The sequence below is a fragment of the Abramis brama genome (genome assembly GCF_963993115.1).
Source record: "Abramis brama genome assembly, chromosome: 8".
NCBI lineage: Eukaryota > Metazoa > Chordata > Actinopteri > Cypriniformes > Leuciscidae > Abramis > Abramis brama.
This window is the reverse complement of record NC_139970.1, coordinates 38,044,135-38,066,665: the sequence shown is the minus strand read 5'-3', so window position 1 is coordinate 38,066,665 and position 22,531 is coordinate 38,044,135. Positions and strand designations below refer to the sequence as shown.

At 37.4% G+C, this 22,531-nt stretch overlaps 1 protein-coding gene across 1 annotated transcript in view; it reads left to right on the top strand.

Annotated features, from left to right (window-relative positions):
- Positions 1 to 22,192, top strand: part of cerkl (CERK like autophagy regulator) — a 55,896-nt gene extending 33,704 nt beyond the window's left edge. Inside the window, exons 5-13 of the mRNA XM_084123421.1 lie at positions 2,769 to 2,911; positions 9,281 to 9,355; positions 14,252 to 14,429; positions 14,657 to 14,713; positions 14,980 to 15,011; positions 16,108 to 16,216; positions 19,323 to 19,419; positions 21,169 to 21,368; positions 21,862 to 22,192. Coding sequence (XP_083979547.1) covers positions 2,769 to 2,911; positions 9,281 to 9,355; positions 14,252 to 14,429; positions 14,657 to 14,713; positions 14,980 to 15,011; positions 16,108 to 16,216; positions 19,323 to 19,419; positions 21,169 to 21,368; positions 21,862 to 21,943 — 973 coding nt within the window. The 3' untranslated portion in view covers positions 21,944 to 22,192. The remainder of the gene's footprint in view (positions 1 to 2,768; positions 2,912 to 9,280; positions 9,356 to 14,251; positions 14,430 to 14,656; positions 14,714 to 14,979; positions 15,012 to 16,107; positions 16,217 to 19,322; positions 19,420 to 21,168; positions 21,369 to 21,861) is intronic.
- The last annotated feature ends 339 nt before the right edge of the window (positions 22,193 to 22,531 follow it).

The following is a 22,531-nucleotide window of genomic DNA, read 5'->3' as shown; positions in this document are numbered from 1 at the left end:
CAAAGGTAATACTAATCACACGTTTTTTCATTCATTAATTACTTCAGCAACTGATGCTTCCCAGTTTAAATGGAACGGTGCTATTTCAGTTACGTCTCACATGAAGTTGCGCGGTGTGCCACACACAATAGACGTTAAAGTGATGGCACATCAGCGATGGATGCAATTATTCCCCTCACACATTTATGTTAATTATCAGCACCCTGAATGGAAAGACCTTATTTGTGCAATTTTTACTGCCACCACATTGACTCCTGATAGATGGGAAGTGAGATGAGTGCCACACAATGAGACTGACGTGACACACTGGGGAACATTACATTTTTGGACGTAGTGTGTTACTTTTTCTCACCGTCAGCTCACAGAGACTCTCCCTTTCTTTAGAGTTGAAGAGCTATTCTTGGATTGCAGGAATTTTTACATAGGAAAGGCTACTTTTCCTCTAACATGGTTTGCTTATCTGATATACACTGTAAAAAAATATTGTTGGTTTAACTTAAAAAAGTAAGTAACCTGGTTGCCTTAATTTAAGTTCATTGAAATTAAAAAAATTAGTTAATACAATGAAGGAGATTGGTTTAATCAACAAAAACTTGAAATATGTTATCTGAACCAATAATATCTCACACACCCTAATGTCACATTTTTGACAAAAAGTTTATTTTTTAACCATAAATTGAGCATTTGTGGGCTCTGTGCATCTCTGATAACCGTAACAACCTCTAAAACTGTGATACTCATCATGCTTGTAATACAATAACTCCTACAATAGTTATTTATGGTGCGTTCCATTTGTCCTCAGAAGTGGATAATTGCTAGTTCCCAGAAGGAACTTTTAAGTGGAACACCTCCTCAAGTTGAAGTTGCGACTGGGAAACTTATGGCTTATATGGCTGCTCAGCGCATCACCCGCAGTGAAACAGTGATACTTGTTATAGTGCGGACATGATACTTCGGCATTATCTGTGCAAAATATCACTTTTTTGTGTGTTTGTATTCCGAAAGAGCAAGCACAACATAGGTTGTGCGTCCATCTTAGTTTTCCAACCCGTGTGTGCTCGGGTGTGACGTCATTTCCAGCTCAAACATCCCTCTTCCGGAGGAATGCAGCGTTATTTTCCCAACATGGAGAATAGGTTTTCAGCTGTATTTATCAGTAAAAAAGGTACTTAAATTTACATAAATGTAAAAAACCCATTTACATTTCTGTCCACTTAAATTTAGTGCTATTGTCAAAATGCAACCCCCCACACATAAACACTTTATTTTAGTGTCCTTGTTACATATGTTACATGTACTTACCATAGTAATAACAGTAAATTAAGCATAATTACATGCAACTAACCCTCAACCAAATCTTAATCCTACCCTAACCCTATAGTAAGTATATGTAGTTGCTTAATATTACTCAGTACTTGTACATGTAACCGAATTTTTCACTTTCACTTTTTTCCAAGTCTAAACAATTAAGTAACTTTAACTAGCAATAGTAACTAGCACGTGACAAAACTAAACGGCAAATACATATCTGTACATAGTCAACTAATTAAAAGAAATGTCAGACTCAATGCAAAGTCTGCCTTGAACAGATAAAAGTTGACATGAGTAAACATGAGCTTATATTCAATTATATGGATATATACACTATCTAAAGCCAATTTTTGTAATTCTATTAAATTTTTTATGCAATAATGTATTTGAATTATCTTCATTTGGGGGCTTCCTTTAAATATTGATATGCCATTCATTTTTATTTAATTAATCGGCATATCATGTTATTAATCTGGTTAGCATTTTTAATCAGTTGACTGCCCTACACGCAGCATGTTAACTTCAGCACTGAACCCTGGTTAATGTGGAATGGGGCTTGTTCATCTCGACCCCATCCGTCATTCCCATAAAGCTCTGCATTGTCTCGGCACACTGTGTGTTTGGTGAGGCCTCTCCGTTGAAGCTTTAACCTCTACAGATGAAGATAAGGCACAGTCTCTGACACCTGTGAAACGCATAAAATGTTAAAACATGGTTAGTCCCACCCACTCCTTCATAAAATAACCCATAGGTGAATAGGTGAGCTTTGATGTAACGCTTAATATTTACTCTCCTGATTTGGTAGATTCGCAGCGTCCTTCGAGGCTTAACATATATGGCGGATCAAAACATTGCAGGCAGATTTATCCCAAACACCTGCGACTGCAAGGTCACAGAACTCATTTTGTGAGTGGCATGACTACTTGCCTATTAGTGCTGGCCGTGTCTGCTAAACAAATCTATTTGTGAGATTGTACAGTATTGCTAAAGGGCATTTCTGAATTAAATGTAATCAGCTTTACTAGGCTGTGTTCATTTATTAGTAATGTGCTTAAAGCAGATTAGTGGGCTCAGCCATTTTTAATGATTTATTTTGCTGCTGCGATCTGACAGATTTTCCGCTGTTCTTGAAAAAAAAAAGGACATTTCCCAATTAGAATACATGCCTCCCTCTCAACACTTCCATGGTTTAATCTATTGTTCAATACGACGTAATGGGAATTATGATCTCCATTAATTGAAATGGATTCCTCTAATAAAGACTTAGTAGGAATTTTTAATCATATTTAAGGAATAACTATGCCATGTGTAATCTGTATATTTAATCAAATACTCTTCCATATGGATTTACATTTATCCAGTGAACAACAGCCTAATCGTTACATGTGTGTTAGCCAGCCCTTGGCCATGACTTTGGGTCACATGACTCACCGCCCATCCGTTTGCTTTCTCTCTAGTGTGGTATGTGTTGGGGGAGATGGCTCTGTGGCTGAGGTGGCCCACGGGTTGCTTCTCCGAGCCCAGATGGACGCTGGGAGGGACACAGATTCCATCTTCACGCCTGTCCAAGCAGCACTTCCTCTCGGCATAATACCAGCAGGTGAGGATCAGGGGTGGTGTATCTCTTTCTCCTGCAGCTGTCCCCAGTCCAGCTCAAAATGTCCAGCTCCTCTCAGGAGAGTGAACGCGAATGAGCGTTCAGTCCTCGCTGAGTCAACATGAATTCAAAATTGACCCAATTTGCTTGACCCAATTTACTATTATACATGTTTCTGGTCTTACTGTGCACAATTCATCCCATGCGCATTATTGTTAACTTATATCAACATAATTCCAGCTTATTCTGGACGATGTTACAAATATAACCCCTCCCCTCAAACCACCTGGGTCCATTCTAGTATGCAACACCCACTTTCCACAAAACAATAAATTATATTACCAATGGTTATTCTTGTTGTGTATCTTGTTTCACAGGGAAGTACATCAGATTATGCAAGTGAAATTGCTTCCAAGCTGTATAAATATGGTAATAAATGTATTATTTGTGGAAAGTGGGTGTTACATACTAGAATGGAGCCAGGTGGTTTGAAGAGAGGGGCTGAAGAGTTATATTTGGGATGACATCATCCGGAAAAAGCTGGATATATGTTGATCTAATTAATATATAATAATAATTAAAATATAATATAATATAATCTGTAACTGAAATAATAATAAATAAATACACACTATTCATCATTTCTGATCTTACTATATATATACATATATATACACTTTAATTACATATATATTTTAATTACACATTTTATATTATTACTTTGAAAGCATGCCACAATACCGTTTTGATTCCATGAGGTAAGAGAAGAAACTGAAATAAAACTTATAAAATATAATCGATAATCACGTCATGTCAAAATGTGACTAGTAGTAAAATATGATAATGTATAGTAATAGTCTTGTGGGTAAACCATGCAACTTTTTATGCTTCATTCCTGCAATAAAACAATCAGAGGCGTGCTGCCAATTGAAAATCAAACCCTGTAGTAATTTCGGTCTCTAGTTTCTGTGCTGTCAGAATGATTTAGTTTGATTGTGTTTTGAAACTCCTCTAGCGAAAACAAACAGGCAGCTCATAACAGCAGCAAGCGAGTGTATCATTATCAAATTGATTTAATCACAGTCAGGCCTCTGAATGGCCAACTCGCACACTGAGTTAATTGCCTTCAAGAGTGTCTGAAATGGAGCATCCTCGATTTGCCTTTGAAACGGGCTCTACTGGCCTTGGATCAGCGGCCCTGAGCCCTGCGTATTGTCCAGGACTGACTAAGCTCAGATATTTACCTCTCTTTTTTGCGGGATTGTGGCACAAACCAACCCCAAAGAGCTGCCAAACCGGGGTGGGAAGAGGAGGGGAGAGCAGAATAGATTGGTACGATAGCGGCCCCTACTTTTCCGTCCAAGAGATTGACCTTCACTTGTCATTTCAGGCGCAGCAAAATGGAGTGCTGTTGTTAGGAGCAATGGAAGCCCTCCAACTCCGCACCCGCTGCAAACTGACCGTACCGGGGTCATGGTTTCTCTTCATTAGTACCGAATCCCACAGGAGAATTTGTAAACAGTTTCCTGTCACAAATGCGAAGGGGAAAAAACGACCCCCGCCTTTGTCGTTTCCCTGCACAGGTTTGGATGTGTCATTTGGTGTGACATCAGACCCAGGTCAATCCTTTGGGACGGAGGAAATGGAGTCGAATCACTCTCTTTGTTACAGCTATGCAAAAACACCCATGTACTGCACCAACTACAGTGATTTACTGCAAGTAATTACCAATAAAATATACATGAAATGCCCTCGCATAGCAGCTACATTGACATCTAATTATCTTAGCTGGAAAACAGACTAGTTTCTTTAACGCTTTAATTTGTCATTTTTTATGCTTCTTTCTGTCAATATTCATAGTACAGTCAAGTAGAACAAACATTAAGTTTTTCGGAAGATAAAAGTAATTACAAAGAGTGTTTCAAATACCTTATTTACATGATGCAGGATAAACATTGAGAAATGAGAGCCCTGCCCAATTAAAGGCTTTCTCTATGCACCATAGTATGTACTCATCGGTACGTATGGCATATAAATTGCAGGCTTCTAATTAATTTGCCTGCTTTTAAGGGTTTCAGGGGGACTGTTAATTTCTTTGATATTCCAGGCAAAGAACCAAAATGTTGGTGCAGTTTCCACGAGACTCTTAGACATGCTTGACTAGCGAGTCATTGCATCACATTCATCTGCCTGGATGAGGGAGACATTAACTGCCTTATGAATATTCATGCTGTCTGCTTAATTAAGTTAATTGTTCTGCAGAAGTGCTCGCACTTCCAAGGACAATTTTTTTTTTCTCTCGCTCTTTCAAAGCCCCCTTCCTTCCTATTCGCCCCCCTACTCTAATATCTGGGCGCTAGCACCATTCGTCACCAGGTTCTGGAATGGAGATGGGCAATATATGGAACTCCCGATGATGTTGGCACAGGCTGTTGCTCTGAGCCTTGCGGGAGAGACAGATGCACGCTTGAAATATAGAGTTACCGCACGGCAGCGGCACTGCAGACACCACCGAACAACAAAAAAACAAAACGATCAATGTCAAACACCAAAAAAAAAAAAAAAGGCATTGTCTGACGTACGTACAACGTTGAACGACAACACTTCGGCGAGCCTCAAGTGGGCTTTACCAGATCTGTGCAATAAATGGTAATTTTAGCATTCAGATAATGAGATTTTAATATCACACTCACTGAGACTAAGTAACCGCATTCATTATATTTCTTTTAATTGGCGGTAGACCAAACACTCCTTATATTACGGTTTCTCACAAGACTTGCACCAGAACGTATTCCTGTAGGACTCACTTTGCTATATCACAGCAAAGCCACAGCTTGCCGTTTATGACGGGGAGTGAGTCGGCTCTGTTCCAAAACCTAGCGAGCTGCCTACGTAGACAGTATTTTAAGGCATCAAATGCACACTCCTGATAAGAAGGCTGTTTCAAAAGGACAGATACTGTAAGATCTTTTGGCCAAATTCTAAAGCATCGTCACATAAATACTTTGCTGAGAAGACAAACCCATAATGCACTGCGATGAACTGGAAAAAAGGTGATCAATGTGAGAGAAATGTCTCAGAAATTGTATTCAAATATATTTAAAATTCCATTTAAATTGTATTAAATTATTATTGTATGCGTTTTGCGATTTTATTAGCCGTGTGCCGACTTTAATTTTGTTTGAGTAAGAGCCAAGCACCAAAAAAAAAAAAAAAAAAAACATTTACCAAGTAAATGCAGTACAATAAAACATACATAAATTTAAATAATAATAATAATTAAAAAAAACAAAACATCTGAGTAATAAAGTATATACTCATCTGATTACTCAAGAAAACAAAGGATTAAAATGGCTATCCCTACTAGCTACAGTATAGTAAGGCAGCTCTCTGGTTTTTGGAACTCAGTCCGTCAGACGCTGTTACCTTTACTGAGCGAAGGCTCAGAGCCTGGCTTTTGTGTTGAAATCATCACAACATATGGAAACTCCCAGAGAGGCCAGGAAGCATCATGGATGTGTGTGTGAGGGAGTGACCTGGTAGGTGGGAAGAGGCACATTTACTTGCAGCCAAATTCACTTGGAGTGTGAGTGTGTGTCCAGCACTGTAGGCCTGGCCGTCTCATCATCAGAAAGGGAGGGAACGATTTCATCCAACACCTCCGTCCTGTTCTCATTTACAGACATTTGCTTTCATACCCTGTTGATCTGAGCAAACACACTAGCCAGATAACTGCATGAAAGGAAATGCCTACTCACCCGACAAGGACAAGCCACTCTCTGCTGTTTGTCTCTGGTAGTAATCAGTACAAATACACACACCTGTTCTCCCTTCGCAAGCTGCCAGCAATGTAAACCGCCTTAATTGGCACAAGGTGATATTAACTTAAATTAATGCCCTTTAACAAAGTCCTCATCCTGTAATGATTAACTTTACCTCACTCATTAGATGGACGAAGCTGCTGCTGTTTTTAAATCAATGCTGCATCACAACTCACATACTCAAGCTGTTCCAAACCTGTAGGATTTTTTCTTCTTCTGCTGAACATGAAAGAAGATGTTTTGAAGAATATGGGCAACCAAACAGTTGATGGACCCTATTGTCTTCTATAGTATTTTCCATTGGGTTCCATCAACTGTTTGGTTACCCATATTCTTCAAAATAACTTGTTTTGTGTTCAGCAGATGAAATAAATTCATACAGGTTTGGAACAACTCGAGGATAAGTAAATGATGACAGAATTTTACATTTTGCGTGAAATATCCCTTTAAATGAACAGTTCACTCCAAATCCATATGCTGTCTGTGCACACACAAAGAGAAATGCAGATTTTTCTTTTCATGACAAAAAAAATGGGCTATATTCCAAGTCTTTTGAAGCCACTTGATAACTTTGTGTTATATAATATAATATAATATAATATAATATAATATAATATAATATAATATAATATAATATAATATAATATAATATGTTTTTCTGTTTGATTTTTTGGGGGAAATATGACCATTTCTTGACAGTTTTTGTAAGATTCGCCCTAATAGTTGCCACAACTCCATGTTCTATAAAGTTACTTTGCAGTATGTCATAACAGTAGCATACTGTCTGACTACACACTTTCCTGAAGTACATAGTTTTAGTACAGTATAGATACTCATTTAATAGAAAAAAACTGAAATCTATGTTCTAACGTGCTAAAGAAAGAAAAATTGGAGCATATGAAGTGCATAGATTGAGGACTTAATGTGAGCCGTGATTGGTCGAATAGAAATTGAATGGAAAAGTTCCCGTTCTGTCCTCTGTAGCAGGTGCTTGAGAACATTGATATGCAGGGGAGAGAGTCTACAATAATAAAGCAAAGCTACATTTTTTCACGTTTCTGTAGCCACTCTTAATGGAATCTCATCACTCACTGAGAGTAAACAGTGTCTGCAGAGATACACACTATAGCAAACATCATGGGACCATATGCCACAGCATTCAGATGGTCTCATAGCATCAGCATCAGCGTGTGTCTAACGAGAAAAAGCTTTATCACAAAATCACCTGTGCAGAGAATAGAATTGATCCAAATAGAAAGGCTGCTTGTTTATGAAATGTATGAGTAAATTTAAAGGAACAATTCACCCAAAATGCAAATCCAAATCCATATACTGTGTCTATTGAAAAATAGGCTATTGATAATTCTTAATGCAAGTGTATTTCTAACCATGACTCAAGCTCATGAGTTTAAAAAAAAATAATTTTCATGAAAATATTCTTTATATTGTCTTAATGTTTCTAAAAATCCAAGTCATCTGAAGCCATAACTTTGTGTGACAAATAGACCAAAATTTATGTCATTGTTCACTGATAATCGAACAAAGCTATCGCATGGATTCAGAAGACAATATAGTGAATTTGATGTTGTATTTTTAGAAACTTTAAGATGATTTTGAAAATATTTGAATGACAATTATGTAGAAATACCTCATTCAGTATATAATATGATTTTATTAATTTTAGTGGCCAAAAGTGATGTCCGGAGGAGATAGTTGTTTTTAATGATCATACAAGTTCGATTACACCATCAAAATATGAGGAAAATGTTTTGTATATTTTAAATATGAGAGAAGAACAAAAGACTAAACTTGGTTAAGGTATTTATTTGACAAAGTTATTTGGCAAAATGGCAAACTACAACTATAGGTTTTATTTTACTATGCAAAAAAGGCATAGAAAAACAAAAAGCTGTCAGGAAAAAGCATACACTGACATAATCAGTTATTAATATTTCAATGATTCTCTCTTGTTTTTGCATGTGCTCATAATTTCTTTGTATGATAGCCTAGCCAAAAATCTCTGTCCGCACAATTTGCCATGTTTCATTGTGTTATCAACCAAGCAACAACTACGCAATGTGTTTACAAAATCTTCAACAATTTTTTTTGTATAATATTTGAATAAAGGGTGAAGAGAAAGTGTCAATTTTCTTAGGCCGGGCATCACTTTTTACCACTGCTGTATATAAGATAATATTTGTTTATAATATAAAAATTGTTTTCTTTTGATTTTGGGGGGAAATATAACCATTTCTTGTCAGTTTTTGTAAAATTCACCCTAATATTGCCCACAACTCCTTGTGTTATGAAGTTTGTCTCATGTTCTTGATTCCAAGTCTTCTGAAGCCATGCAATAACTTTGTGTGACAAACAGACCAACATTTATGACATTGTTATCTGGCTTAAGACTTGGAATATAGTGCATATGATGTCACATTTTTAGGATCATTAAGACAAGTACATTTTTGGCTATTTTAGTGTGTTTTTTTGGAGCTTGATCGCTAACCATTGCTTAAAGAGTATTAAAATGTGTGTAATTCTCCTTCCATAGGTTCTACTGACGTGGTGGCGTGCTCTGTGCATGGAATAAGACGCGCTGTGACTGCAACCTTGCACATCATCATGGGTATTTGTTTGTTTCTTTCTCTCCTTCACACAAGAGCTTCTAGTGATTCTCTAGCCTTACAACTGCCTGTACACTAACAGTAAGGCCTTGAGGAACCACGGTTATGGAGCACAAATATACATGATAATAACATGTAAATGGGATTCGTATTTACTTTTCAATTCCACTGAGTTATGTGTGCAGCGGCAATGGTTTCATTTTTTCACCCTTTGGAAGTCTCTCTCTCTTTTTCGTGCATCCCAATGGCGGAGTGTGTGGTGGTTCTCTGTAATCTGTTGTTTAATTAGAGTGCACAGGCTGTTGTTACGGGGGCCGAGAGACGGCAAAACCCCCACGCGGGCTCTGCCTCTCCAGCTTTGGAGATCATGGTTAACAGGTCCCATGGAACGAGAGACAGTCCCGGGAGAGGTGGAGATACGTCTGTCGTCAATCACCCGTACGGTCCCGCCACGTACGCCTAGCTTCTTTGACGTGGCTGTGGGCCGTCGTTGGAAGTGTTACTTCTGGCTGGCAGTGTTCACTTTGGCTTTAGGATTGCATGTTCCTATCTGTCTGTCTGTCTGTGAAGCGTTTTTGAAGTTAGCACCAATATGTCTGGGCCATTGTGTCGACTGTGCAAGCTCTCCTGGGCTTAGCTTAACAGACAAGCGGATTTGGCTTGTGTCAGGGGATTACACGCACAAGCTAAGCTCACGTCCTCCAAAAAAAGAGAAAGAACACATACTGGCAAAAATGGCGCTTTACTGTATAGCTGAATTACAATTGGGATGAACACAATCAGAACCTCACAATAGTATTACCGAATTTAGTTGAGTTCAATTTAATTAGGTTCTTTGTTGTTACTTTATTATTGTTCTATGTGGATTACTGAAAATGTTTAATTTGGTGATATTTTGTTTTCCATTCACAGGCTTCATAGATAGTTCCTGGATGGGTTAAAGCAATAGTTCACACAAGAATTACATGGACATTGAAAATCATGTCATTATTTACTCACCCTCATGTCATTCCAGAATGCTGTACACTTTTGTTTAATTCTGGAGAAGACAAAAAAAGTATTTTTTTTTAGGGAATCTTCATATAGTTGTTTTCCATTGACAATCAGGCTTAATATATATATATATATATATATATATATATACACACACACACAAACACACACAAAAACAGCATAAAAAGCACCATAAAAGTAGTCCAAATGGCTCATGCACTATATTCTAAGTACTATGAAGTCATACTATAGCTTTGTGTGAAGAAAAAACAAACAATTTAATTTTATAGTTCCATCCTAAAAATAAAAATTCTGTCATCACTCAGCCTCATGTCATTCCAAAATACTGCATATTTTTTACTTCTTTATAAGACCAAATGGGACTTTTATGGAAACTTCAGTTATTTTTCAGTGTTGGGGTTAATGCATTACAAGTAACTCGAGTTATGTAATCAGATTACTTTTTTCAAGTAACTAGTAAGTAACTTTTTTAAATAAGTAAGTTAACGCAAGTCAACGCAACTGTTTTCTCATTTATTGACTGAGAGCTCTGAGAAAAGCTCTGAGAACATTATTGACTCATGTTGAGAAAAATTGTGATGAAGTGCAGAGGCGTTGTGTGTAAACATGATGGTTATTGTAGTTCTAGACTAAATGTGAGCATACCTTTACTAATCTCACCTGCACAAAAAAAAAAAAACATTCAGTATTCCTCAAAATGAATAAAATCAGTGAAATTCTGAATCAGAATACTGCACAAACCTCCAATAATGAAATATGTTAAATAAAACAACTATTTTTATTCATTTAATCTCACTTTATTGACCAATGTATTTGCTGCTGACCTTCAGTGATTCAGTTAAACCATAAGCAAAAATGACTTTAGATTTTTTGTTTTTATTGGTGAAGTAAGTGTTGAACTTTCTTCTCCTGCATTCTATTCTTCTGCAATCCAGAATGGCAGCAGAGCTGAAAAGTTTGTTTGAGCTGCACCCTCTAATGTACACTCGTGAATTTGCATTTCCTTCAGCTTTATTATTTCAATTTTGGTGTGAAAGGGCCTTTACATTTGACCCCCAAAAAAGTTTTTTTGTAATAAAAAACAAAACAAAAAAACAAAAACAATCCCAACCCAGGTGAGAAAACGTAATGCAAAAGTAACATAACCCATTACTTTTCTTAAAAAGTAACTAAGTAACGCAATTAGTTAAGGGAGTAACGCAAAAATCGTAATGCATTATACTTTTCAAAGTAACTTTCCCCAAAAGTGTTATTTTCCATACAATGACCATTAAAATACATCATATAATTAGTCCATATAACTGGTGCACTCTATTTTAATACTTCTGAAGTATTAAATATGATAGCTTTGCATGAATAACAAACTGAAATTTAAAGGGAAAGTAAAAAAAGAAAGAAAACACTCAAGTCATTCCAGAATGCTATACTGTGTTATTTACTTATGTAGAAGACAAAAAGAGATTTTTTTGTGTGAATTTTCTCATAGTTATTTTCCATACATTGACAATCAGGCTTCAAAATGTACACAAACAGCACAAAAAGCACCATAAAATTCATCCATATGACTCATGCATCATATTCTTAAGTCTTATGATAGCTCTGTCTGAAGAAAATGCTGAAATTTCAAAGCTATATTTGACTATTTCTTCTGTGGAACTCAAATATATTGAAGAATGGCTCAGTGTTTTTTTTCCATGCAATCAAAATGAGTTAATGGAGTCCAATGTTGTTTGGTCCCCATTGACTTTCATTGTACGGACAAAAAACAGTTTAAACATTCTTAAAAGTTTCCTCTTTTGTGTTTCACCGAAGAAAGTTAGTCATACAGGTTTAGAACAACATGAGTGACGACAGAATCAAAATTTTGGGGTGAACTATCCCTTTAAAATAACAAATCTGGATTGTGTGACAATATCGGATGACAAACCCTCAGAACTGGTGAGTGCCTAAAACTCTCCGGCCCAGTTCTTTTCTCGCTTGGCTGCAGACTCGGATGATTAACCCGATCTGACCTCCACGTGTGAGAGAATGCGTCTCATCGTTAAGTCCTCAGAATTGAGCCATATGGCGGTGTAACTCATAGCTTTTGACTAAAGGGAGGTGTGAGTTTTAAGAACGAGTGTTGAATTTCTTTTGTTCGCTGAGATTGGCACCTTTTCTGTGCACCGCGGTACACTCGCTATCTCAGCAGGAACGTTGAGAAACATCCTCGTACCGTTGTGATTAATTGCTCCATCAAAACATTGTGGCTCTCTGTACGAACCGCTGAGCTAAGTGTAGGCACTCGCTCAGCAAAAGACAGCTTTTCCTTAGAAGACATTCCTGTTAAGCGAACTGAATTTAAAACAACACGTTTTCTTTCTTTACTCCACAAAGTGTCTGGCTTTTGTTGCTGCAAGGCAAAAGAGAAACATCAACGGCACATAAGACACCTGACACGAATGAGAGCGTAATGCCTATTTAGGAAGGCCAATATAAGGGCTTGTTCATTTCTAATTAAGCAATATTTACGCATGTGAATAAGGCCAACTGGCGGGATTTGGAAGGATCCAATGAATAATTCATGAGCAGGGAGAGTGTATGCATGGGGAGACAGAAGGAGGTCAGGAATGTGCCGGGCTACAGGGACTGGACTCAACCAATGGGCCACCAGATCCAGTCATTCCTGCTCACTCCGACATATGCAATGAATTAACTCATGAGATGTCACAATGACACTTGATAGATGACTCTATTGTTTCTAATGGACTAGAATTACATTTGGTGATTATATGCATGCACATATATGCAAATACATACTGATTATATACTGCCGTTCAAAAGTTTGGTCAGTACAATTTATTTTTTGAAAGAAATTTATTCTTTTATTCAGCAAAGACAGATTCAATTAATAAAAGTGTGTTGTTAAAAAGAAATCTGTATATATTATATAATAATAATTATATATATATAAACATATAATAAACATAGTTAGGCTACATAACTGTTTGCATCTGTTATTATCATGCTCTCAATAGCTCTGTTACAAAATAAACACTATCTACTTAGGCAGCTGCCTTCTAAGACAGACCCATTTCATTTATAAGCAACTTCAATTTAGCGCTCCTAACATGAACTGGACGGGGCATTCGACTGACAATTTCAATAGAGCATATATTGGGGTAAAATAGTCAAACATTGGATAAAATCAACCATTTTAAATTAGATTGAACTATTTTTTCCCCCACAATTTTTGGTACCGAATACAATATATTTATAATTAAAACCGGCTCTTTCTTTTCAACCATCATCTTTTTTTCCTCAATTTTGTTTGTGTCGGAGGACGCATTCCAAGGTAGGAAGGCACTTCAAAATCCAATAGTTATCTTCACATCCTGTCTCCTAAGATCCCTTCATCTGATCGATTTTCGCTGTCTTTGATATCCCACAATCATGTGCGTTCAATCCGTGACAGTTGAGCTAAAAAATAAAGATGGTGTCTGAAAGATGCTGTTGGTGGTCAGTTTGGGCCTAAATGTACGTTTACCACTTTTTATTTCTTTCTAGTGAGAAATTACTATTAAATATTCACTTATTTTTCACCAAAGCTCTCTCTATTTTGTTGTATTGTTATGCTGCCAAAGTCCGCAAAGTCATCAAGTCAACTGCCTAAGCTTTCGGACGCAGCCCTTGTCGCAGTGCTTTTTGGGATCACTTTCTTAATGAAGGATGCATGCCATACTGCTTTTGAGTTTGGTCTTTTTAACAGAGCTCTAATCTACATTTGTAATGGGTCTTACCACCCCTTGAGTGGCTGTAGTGTCTTCTGTTCCTAGTGGTTTTGAACTCTTTCTCTGGTGTACCTAGTTCCTCTACATACTGACATTGTTACGTTGCTGTTCTAGGTCATCATCAGCCTGTGGACGTGTGCAGCTTTAGCTGTATGGGTCGTCTGGTGAGGTTCGGTTTCTCTGCCATGTTTGGTTTCGGCGGGCGGACGCTCGCACTGGCAGAGAGACACCGCTGGATGCCACCCAGCCAGCGTCGCGAGTTCGCTCTCATTAAAACACTGGCAAACCTCAAGTAAGCAGTCTCTCTTTCTCAGTTGAGTTGTCAGCTGTAGCTGTCTCTCATCTGGTGGGCTCCAAGGAACTGGCTGGTGCTCTATCAAATCTGGGATTAGTGTCAGACCAGCCTGGCACAGCACACATGGGCACTGTCTTTTAGAAATCCTTATCATAACACTCCATCTAACGTGTTTGTTCTCTTTCCTCGTGTCCCTCCCCAACTGACCGATGGTGCCTGTGAAGACCTGAAGACTGCGAACTGTCCTTTATAACCAGCAGAGGAGCCGAGGATCAGACAAAGTGTGTTAAAGCACATTTTTAAGGTTTTCTCGACCCTCATCCCCATCCAAATTTCAGCGTAATTATTTGAATGTTATTTTAAATAAACCACCCCCTGCTTAATTGGCCATTGGAAGGAAATCAAAATGCTGGAAATGCTGAAGGTCACCCAGCTAATGCTAATAAGGCAGGCTGCCCCACACTGGGAGGAGTCCATACAACTCCATTATTACTCAAATGCTGTTGATGGTTGTGCACTAAAAAAAACATCTCTTTCTTTTATACAGAGCTGAGCGAAACAGAGATGGAGAAGCCATTTGTGAGTACAGCTAAATTAGGAGACATTTTTGAAGATATTGCACCGCTATAGCCTGCATATATCTGCTTTATTGGGCAGCAAATCAGCTCTCGGCTAATAAGTGTTTCCTATGAGAAACAAAGGGGTAGTTCCTCAAGGGGGTGTTTACCGGCCGAATTAAAAGCTGAGTTCTCCATTGGGCTGCATTCAAATAGGCCTAGTTTTCTTTCTTTCTTTTTTTTTGCTTTATTGGAGACTGGACATTCAAACACAATACTATGGAAGCTTGTTTCCGCCACTAAATAAAAAAATAAAAATGGTAATTGCGACTTATCTCACAATTGCGAGTTTACATCTTGCAATTCTGATTTTATGATTGAATTGCGAGTTTATATCTTGCAATTATGACTTTATAACGCAATTAGCGAGAAATAAAGTCAGAATTGCAAGATATAAACTCGCAATTCTGACTTTATTTCTCGCAATTGCAAGTTTATATCTCATAATTCTAAAAGTCAGAATTGCGAGATGTAAATTCACAATTGGGAGAAAAAAAAAGTCGCAATTATCTTTTAAATTGTTTTATTCCATGGCGAAAACAAGCATCTATACACTACAAATCTGAAAAAGATTATTATTATTTTTTTAATTCCTGGTATCACAAATGACTTTGATTGGTTCATATGGTCCATCTCCATCAGCGCTGAGAAAAGTTACATGTTTCAATACTCATACATATCAGTTCAGCAGCGGTCTGGATGACAATGCAGTTCACTGGAAAAAAAAGAGACATATAATATAATATATTATGGTAACACTTTACAATAATTTCTAAAATAACCTAACAATGAACAATACATTTGCTACAGTATTTATACTTCTTTGTTAATATTATTTACTAGTGTATATTGTTTAAAGCTTAGTTCCATTACATAATATAAACAGATAAAACGCCATCATACCTGACCATTTAGAAAAATCATCCAGGCCACTGCTCAAGGACCAGCTCTTCCATGCACACTGCTATTCTATGATCTGCTTTCACATTAAAAAAATTCAAGTGCACCAACAGTGTGAGTACTATCTGCACATGGAAACACTCTCTCTGTTTTAATAGGTGAGGGTGACTCCTGGCAGACCAGACACGGCCTGTACCTGAATATCAGCATCATGGCTATTCCCTGCCTGTGTTCAATGGCCCCCGGGGGCCTGGCTCCTAACACCAGGTCAGAACCTCTTCCACACTACCTCAATCCGCTCATTAGCAAACTGACAACATCCTTCTGGATGTATTGAAAAATCAATATTTTTGACAACACCTTTGAAAAAAATGTATATATTATATATAGATTTCAACCCACCAAGGTGGCTAGTAGGAGTGACTGCTTACTGACCTTAACCTTTTGAATGGCAGTGTACTGTGTAAATTGATCTGATTTAAAAAATGAAATCATGAATCATTCTTTTTTATGAAGAATTAAAGACAGACCTTTTTTTTAATAACATAGAACGAACATGCACAATAAGATCAGCAATGTGCATTATGATAGTAAATAGCATCAACTTTCATTTTGTGTTGACTAGAACAAGCTAAATCTGATGCCAACACAATTAGATCCATCTACATCTTCTTCTACTGTACACCTCTGAAAGAAATGTTTTAACCTGCAATTATGTTTCATCAATAACTTGCAATATCTCTTAAAAAAGGAAAACAATAAGTCATGATGCAGTCACCAGTCTTATTATGGCACATTTGCATGCACGAACACAAGCTGTAAATAATCCGTCTCACCTGTGTTTTTAAAATCTTCCTTGTTAACAAAAGGATCTGATTTTCATTTGCCATAATAAACGTCATTAGGAAACTGACCAGCACTCGTGGTGCTTTATCAACGCACCTGTTCTACTCAATCTAAACTATAAACGACCATCGCAATGCAACCAAACTAAATCGGTCCCACCATGTTCAATCAAATTGTCTACATTGTAAGCACCTGAAAGCTTTATTAATGTTAAAGGGATAGTTCACCCAAAATGTATAACTCACCCTGATGTCGTTCCAAACCCGTATGACTTTAGTTCATCTTCAGAACACAAATTAAAATCTTTTTAATGAAATCTAAGAGCTTTCTGTCCCTCCATTGACAGTCTACTCAACTACCACTTTGACGCTTCAAAAAGTTCATAAAGAGACCATGAAACTAATCCATATGAATTACCGGTTTATCCAAGTTTTCTGAAAAGACTCGATCGCTTTATATGATGAACAGATTGAATTTAGGCTTTTATTACATATAAACATTCATCAACACACACATCAGTTGTGGTAAACGGAAGCTCAAGCATGTGCGCTTGACGTGCGAGAACCAATGAGATTCATTCTCGTGTTACGCAGCACGTTTGAGCTTCTGTAAGAACCAATGAGGTTCATTCTCGTGTTACGCAGCACGTTTGAGCTTCTGAAAGAACCAATGAGGTTAATTCTCGTGTTACGCAGCACGTTTGAGCTTCTGTAAGAACCAATGAGGTTCATTCTTGTGTTACGCAGCACGTTTGAGCTTCTGTAAGAACCAATGAGGTTCATTCTCGTGTTACGCAGCACGTTTGAGCTTCTGTAAGAACCAATGAGGTTCATTCTCGTGTTACGCAGCACGTTTGAGCTTCTGTAAGAACCAATGAGGTTCATTCTCGTGTTACGCAGCACGTTTGAGCTTCTGTAAGAACCAATGAGGTTTGTTCAGTTGAGCTTCTGTTTATGTTCGCTGATCAATGTTGAATAAAAGCATAAATTCAATGTGTTCATCATATAAAGCGATCAAGTCTCTTCAGAAAATGTGGACTAAACCGCTCTATTCATATGGATTCGTTTTACGGTCTCTTTATGAACTTTTTGAAGCATCAAAGTGGTAGTTGAGTAGACTGTCAATGGAGGGACAGAAAGCTCTCAGATTTCATCAAAAAAATCTTCATTTGTGTTCCGAAGATGAACAAAAGTCTTACGGGTTTGGAACGACGTGAGGGTGAGTAATTAATGACAGAATTTTCACTTTTGGGTGAACTATTTCATTAATACAGTAGGAGTGATGTTAGTTCTTGTTATGACGCTCGCAGTGGCGATTCTGTTAAACACATCACCCAAATCTGTCACCAAATCTTGTTCTGAGACCTCATAATGTACAAACTAAGCACTGCCCTCAATCCTTCAGACTATGTGCCCAAAAAAAAGCAAGTAAGATGGGCTCAGTAGCTGATGTCTGTGCGGACTGTAAAACCTTGAGACCAGGTCAGTGTGTCAGCAACATGCAAGGCTAACTGAGTCTTCAGACTTGTTTTCTGGCCCATGCCGTGGGCGTTTCGTGTGTGAAGCCGGGTAGACTAGGCCAACATAATCCTGAAGATTGGAATCAGTGGTTGGATCAGACTCCTAAGGTCAAAGCCACCTAACTGGACTAATCAGCACATAATTACTCTGATTAAAGGGAGTGGCTGGTTAGACTTAAGGACTGAGCATCTGTCCACGGGCCGCAACAACCCCCTCTCCTTCCTGTATTTAGAGAGCGACACAAGTTAAGCTCAGCTTCTCGTAAGCACCATCTTTAGTGGGGGTCACGGGGTTCTCATTGAAGAAATCATTTGTTTGTTTCTGCTCTAAAAATATCTAAAGGTCCTTTAAACACGATGCATTCACTAGAAGTAATTAATGACAGAACGTTTTTGGGTGAACTATCCCTTTAACATTAACAAAGCTTTCAGGTGCTTGCAATCTAGACAATTTGATTGAACATGGTGGGACCGATTTAGTTTGGTTGCATTGCATAGCTCATAAAATACTTTCAGACTACAGATTTTCTTTCTGAGAATATATTTTGAATTAAAGGGATAGTTCATCCAAAACTGAGAATTCTGTCATCATTTACTCACCCTCAGTTGTTATATATCGAGGATGGCAGTTTTCTCATTTTTATGCACATAATTACAGAGGTTTGAATTTAGTGGAAATCTAATTCTGTCTGGACTTATTTCTACTTTGAAGCTCCCATTTACATTGTCCACTGATGTGTAGATATGGGACAGTCAAAGTGTGCTCCACATATATTTATAGACCTTTGGTTGAACAAAATAGAAACTGGTTTATACAATTCTCATTACCTCTTAACCATATGAAAAGTGTATGGGCTTATTATAATGCTGAATTGGCTTTCTCATCATGATGTGCATTGCCACGGACTCAGTGTTATCTCCATACACGACAGGCACATAAGTAATAGTTTGCATTAACAAATGTTACACCTAAGCACAATAAATGTGAACATTTTCTGTCTACCGCAGGCTGAACAATGGCAGTATGGCGCTGATCGTTGTTGACAACACATCCAGGTCAGAATTCATCAAGCACTTGAAGAGATACGGCAGCACAAACAACCAGGTGAGGTCACCTGTGCGAAGCCAGAGAACTTTCTTAACTCACATCAGCCTGATACACAGGAAATCCAGCCCACGCAAATAGAGTTAACAACCTGCACAGCTTAAGCAGAATTAGCATACTGTCAAGTCAAATTAGTCGCTGATTGTCAGCTTCCCACAAAACACTTTTCAGGCTAATACAGATTAGCCCATTTCAGAGCCTGTCTCTTCTTTTTTCTTAAGCAATCCAATCTAGAGATGTTTGTTAACCCACATTCTATAAATAATCTGTGCATGTTGCGGCGTCGACCTACTGCTACTTCACTCTCCTGTCATTGTGCAAAGCTGTGTCAATTTCAGGGTCTCTGCTGTACTATTAGGCCTTTATTGTCCATTTTAAACGAGCTTGTGTGTGTTCACTTCATTTACATGAGGAAAGCAATGTAGAAAGTCAAGTGCATTTTAACAGTGGTTGAATCTCACAAAGAAAAAAAAGGTCTGGGTCATATTTGGCCTTAACATCAAAGAAAGATGTAAGAAATTACACGAAACTACAAGAAAATGTGCTATTTCTAACCCATTAAGTCTAAAAAAAAAAAACATTACTGTAAAGTGAAATATATATATATATATACAGTATAGTATTATTTTAAAGGTAAAGTACGTATATATCATCGTGCTCGTTCATCTTTTTACATTGAGTTACACTGAAATAAAATGCAAATATATTACATGAGAACATGAGTTGTGTATAATTGGAATTAATCTCAAAAAAGGAAAAAACTTGCTTTAAGATACATTACAGTGTTGAAAATTTGGGAAATGTCGAGAAAATGTGCTTAATTATGTGCAAAAAACATAAGAAAAATCTCATATAACATATGGCAAATAGACATTTTTTAGTGTTTGGTACTTGTATTACATTATGGTAGTGCTGGCTTTTAATTTATGATTTATGCTGATTTAAATAAAAAAATGGAATGCAGTACAAAGTACTGTAGGACAGTAATGAGAATCTGATGAAACTCGTTGATCATAATGGGATTTTAAAAAATTACTGCAATGTAAAACATCTTTATGCATTACAATAATCAGAATTTAGGGGAGATTTTGTTTAAATGTCATTTAAATAAATAAACACTGGTTCTAAGTACAGGCTCAACTTTTATACAGAATTTAATTTCCTTATTTTAAACGGGTGAAAGTGACCTGGTCATGTTTTTGTGACATTTACTGTCAAATCAATTTGTGTGAACTCATCACAAAGACACAGAACAGAAATAAATCAAATAAATCATGCAATTGATGACCAGTGACTGCTGGGTCAGAACCATTATTACTCCAACAGAATACTAATGTACATAGTTTAGAAAAAACAGTAAATGGTACTTACATAAGATCTCTGCAGTGAGGTATTATAATGACTTCTAATCAAGAATTTGACAGACATACCCAGTTATCTTAATAAAAGGATATACAATATGATGCGTTGAAAGCCCAGTCCTGGCCTGGTTTTGTATCCAAGTTCACTCCAGTTCACACACACACACACACACACACACGCGCGCACACACACGACTGAAGCGGGCTGATGAGGATCAGTTGTTCATCACTGCCTCCTTGTGGAACTACATTAAACTACAGCCTCAAATAAGTCAGATTCAAATAAACAGTGCAAACAGCTGCACATTACAAAACACATAATGAAAGCTCAGACAGAAGAGTTCTGATATATCGACGACTTCTATAATACTTCTGTATCCTTCTGCAGTTTGGTTTCTCTTTTATCGAGACACACACTGTAAATGCTGTGAGACTGCGGCCACGCTCTCAGGGAAGCTGGGCTGAAGACGTCTTGGAGGAGAACGAGGAGAGCGATTCAAAAACAATGCCTATCATCTCCTCTGAAGGAACATACCCCTGGAACATTGACGGAGATCTCTTAGAGGTCACATCTGAACTCCTGATCAGGTGAGACACTCAAGTCAGTCATCGAGACAAATTTACAGCAGAACTCCATTATTAGAGGTGGTGTCATTGTTTTTTAGGTTGCACATATTATAATATCATATTCAAAAACCTACGAATGCACAGATATGCAGATTTTATGGGCAAAAGCACCATAAAACGAACATAAAAGTCAGAACTTTCCATTTTATAAGTGAACAAGTCAAATCCCTATTTATTTGCAAAACAGTAGTCGTGATAGCCACTGTATACTTTCCCAGGTTGAACTTCACATGACCTGTGTAAGCGCAGGCTGTGTTGTTTTAAGGCACTACAAACATTATATAAGCAGCACTTGATAAGAAAATTCCTAATTCATCTTCTTAAAGCTGCAGAAAGAGTGTCAGAAGAATAAACAGAACAGTGCGAGGTTCTAAGAAAAAGGGAGGGATGTGTGCATATTTCAGATAAATCCTTGTAATGTTTAAATGTAGTGACAGCCCTGTTTATTTTCCAGGGTTCACCCGCAGCTCCTCACACTCTTTGGAGCCGACGTGGAGGCGGCGGAGGAGTCGCCAGTTAAATGCAGCTGTATCTGAACACACAACCACACACAAAAAAAGAGAGATTGTGCTTGATGGAAGCGCTAAGAGAAACTGAACGAACAAATTGCACAAAGCAAAGCAAAACATGTATAGAACATTTTATGTCAGAGCAAAAACAAAATGACACACAGTACATTCCAGTGCATAAGAATTTAAATTAAAGCAAAGTAAATTTTTCAACATTTTTTTAAGAAAAACAAATAAAAACATTAACCTATTAAAAATACTGATAAAAAAATAGAAGCAATGTGCTAGTCCCTGAACAGTAGCGGGGTTTTTTTATTTTTATTTTTTTACTTGTATTTTTTATGTCATAAAAAACACTGACAAGCAACCCATCTTATGGTTTCCCAAATCTAAAGATTATGTCCCACATTTCTGACAGGACTGTTTGGTCTTACTATCCTTTCAGGTCTCGTTCATACACCGTCACGAACACACACTTACGGGCAGGCACCAACAAAATCAGCTGACGTTCCCACATTTTATGCATGTATTTTTGGGGGAAATGGATTTGAAAATGTCACTATTTTTATTAAATTCAGTTTTTTTTATATATATATATATATATACATCTTTAAA